Genomic DNA, 2,673 nt, shown 5'->3' on the forward strand with positions numbered 1-2,673 from the left:
ACTTCCTGACTTTGCATACATAGATTAGATTTGCCAAATTTAAACAATAATACCGTACGCTGTGTCCGGCTTTTTTTTTTTCCTCTCTTTTTCTCATTCAGAATGTTCATGAGGCATATTCGTGTTGCATGCGTTCTACGACTATGTTGTACTCCGCTTGGGGTTGTGTTGCGTTGATAGCTGTAATGAACTGTGAACATTCATGTACCTGTCCTTGTGCACATGGGCTCCGTCTGTTGGGTACACACTTGGGAGTGTGCCTGTGCGTTCAACTGCGGTAGATGCTGCACAGCCAGAAGCTGCTTGAAAGGCAGGGACCACATCTTTGTGAGTCTCTGTCCCCATCACCTAGCCCAGCACCTGGTGCTAAGTAACCACCACCCCTGTTCTTCTTCCACTTCAACCTCTATGTGCCGAGTTATTGGTCAGTCCCTGAATACGACGGAGCCTGTCTATTTTTAGGCAGAAAGGAAGAGCATCCAGTGACTTCTGCCCACAGCCTTAGTCAGTAGACCAGATAAATGTGCTCATTCCTGATTAGTGTACCCAAAAACCTATAAATGTCCCGCTTCTGTGCCCTCTCCTCTCCGCTTCACTTGGCTCTTTCATCAGATTTGCTTTTCTGTACAGGAGGTGGGGAGACCCGAGGAAACCTTAAAACATGAAGGTCCTCTTTCTGTTCGCTGTTCTCTTCTGTTTGGTCCAAATGGACTCAGGTAAATATCTCCTGGTCAGGGCAGAAAGCTGCTCCCAGCCAGGAGGGGTGAGCTGGGAGAGCCTGGGGAAGGCAGTGCAGGAATTCCATTGATGTGTGTGTCCGTGTGGGGTGGGGGCGGGGACTGGGGGTGTGTCTGTGTCCTTGGTGGGCGAAGGGGGACCCCTCTGGGGCTCAGCCCTGGGCCATGTTGGTTTTCCCTATAAAGAGTTTTTTAAAAGCTAGGTATGAGTTTTCAGGGTCATAACACAAGTCAAAGGGCGTCTTTGTTCTGGTACAAATAGGAAGCGTTCACCAGAGTCTGAGAAAAGTTTGCGTAAAGAAATGACAGTTCTCCAAATGCCAGGGCTGGAAGGGAATGAATGCTCCTCTGCGGAAGCCCACACTTTACAGAGAGAGGGCACACGCTCCCGAGAAAGGGCAATTTTCAGTCCCAGTGGCAGCGGTCATTCCTGCTGAGAGTAGCGTTCCTCCAGCTTTCACAGAGAGCCTATTCCACACAGGAAAACGGGGGCGTAGCCAGTGAAGTAAGCTGTCCAAGGAGAAATCATCTGTTGCTGGAAGAAGGAAGGCCAGTGCAGATCTCCAGATCCCTAGGCTCTGCTTCTTTGAGCTTCGTTAGATGAGGAGCCCGTCTCTTCACTCGCTGTCCTCTCCAAGCCATGACAGAGCTGAGGTGACGCAGGTGCAGAGCGTATACCCCATCTGGAGCTCTGATGTCGTGCAGTGTTGTTTTCCAAATCATGTAAGACAGACACCGTGAGTGTTTTGATTTTCTGTTTTTTGAGTCATGATAGATGACATTTGTAGACCTGACATGAGACTTTTCTTTCAACCGTCTCATTCCCAAACTGTCTCAATTCTTTTTTAAGTTGAGATATAATCAACATATGATATTATCTTAGTTTCAGGTGTACAACATAATGATTCCATATTTGTGTGTATGGCAAAATAATCACCAGAATAAATCTAGTCTACATCCATCACCACATGTAGTTCCTTTTTTTTTCTTTCTTGTGATAAATAGAAAATGCTTTCCTTATGGGAACATTGGGTAGTTGTGCTTGACCTACAAGTTCACAAGTCATGGTGAGGAGAACTCTGTTTTCTTTTCTTTTTCATTGTAGGCTGTAAAACCGAAAATTAGGCCACCAGCTGAGAATGAGAACCATTTCTTATTTTCCTAGAGACCAAGACCCGCCCTCCAATCATCCCATTCTGTCCCCCAGAACTCCCTCTGCTTTTCCTTATTGCATTAACTCACATCCATCATCAGGAAGCTTGAGAAGCCTGATACGATACAATAGCATATAAAAATATACATATGATATATATATCTTCCTGACAACATTCTAGGTACAGATTATAGTCCCTGGTTTAAAGCTAAGAAACTGAAGCCCAGTTAAACTTGAACCTGTCCAGATACTTAATTTTTTAAGAATATAGTAAACATGCAGAGTTGGCCTGTAGGCCGGGGTCATCCTTTATTCTTTTGCTATATGAACTAAATATCAACTCTAATTTATTGAATTGATAGGGGACATTCCACCTGGAATTCGAAATGTTATCTGCCTTATGCAACATGGAACCTGCAGACTTTTTTTCTGCCGTTCTGGTGAGAAAAAAGCTGAAATCTGCTCCGATCCCTGGAATAGGTGTTGCATACCACATACAGAGGAAGAAAGAAAATATAAACCAGAGATGGATGGAGAATCTAGCACCTAAATGTAAGCTTCCAGAGGCAGGTGGGATCTTGAAGTATCCTAAGGGCTTAGAAGAATGTGCGGCTTGTAGTAGGTGCTCAATAAATACGTGTCAAATGAATCCAGTACCCAGGGTGAACGTCTGATAAAAGATTTTTCCTAAACGCTTGCCTACTTTGCCTTTTTTCTGTTTGTTTGTTTTTTAAAAGAGTCTCAGAATTTTATATCTACCTCCTTTCTCTGGTCCAGGGACTG

The 2,673-nt window shown here is 44.5% G+C and overlaps 1 protein-coding gene across 1 annotated transcript; it reads left to right on the top strand.

The window, feature by feature from the left end:
• The first annotated feature begins 593 nt into the window (after nucleotides 1–593).
• Nucleotides 594–2,441, top strand: LOC130830405 (sperm-associated antigen 11A-like). The gene is made up of 2 exons (XM_057697612.1): nucleotides 594–716; nucleotides 2,253–2,441. The coding sequence occupies exons 1-2, from the start codon at nucleotides 662–664 to the stop codon at nucleotides 2,438–2,440; spliced, it is 243 nt and encodes an 80-aa protein (XP_057553595.1). The 5' UTR covers nucleotides 594–661; the 3' UTR covers nucleotide 2,441.
• The last annotated feature ends 232 nt before the right edge of the window (nucleotides 2,442–2,673 follow it).

This window comes from Hippopotamus amphibius, chromosome 10, assembly GCF_030028045.1.
Source record: "Hippopotamus amphibius kiboko isolate mHipAmp2 chromosome 10, mHipAmp2.hap2, whole genome shotgun sequence".
NCBI lineage: Eukaryota > Metazoa > Chordata > Mammalia > Artiodactyla > Hippopotamidae > Hippopotamus > Hippopotamus amphibius.

What these genes read in the sequence shown, in the direction of transcription:
- LOC130830405 (XM_057697612.1), top strand. Translation starts at nt 662, where the DNA reads ATGAAGGTCCTCTTTCTGTTCGCTGTTCTCTTCTGTTTGGTCCAAATG. An exon ending in TTTGGTCCAAATGGACTCAG is followed by an intron (nt 717 to 2,252) that starts GTAAATATCTCC and finishes TTGAATTGATAG; the next exon opens with GGGACATTCCACCTGGAATT.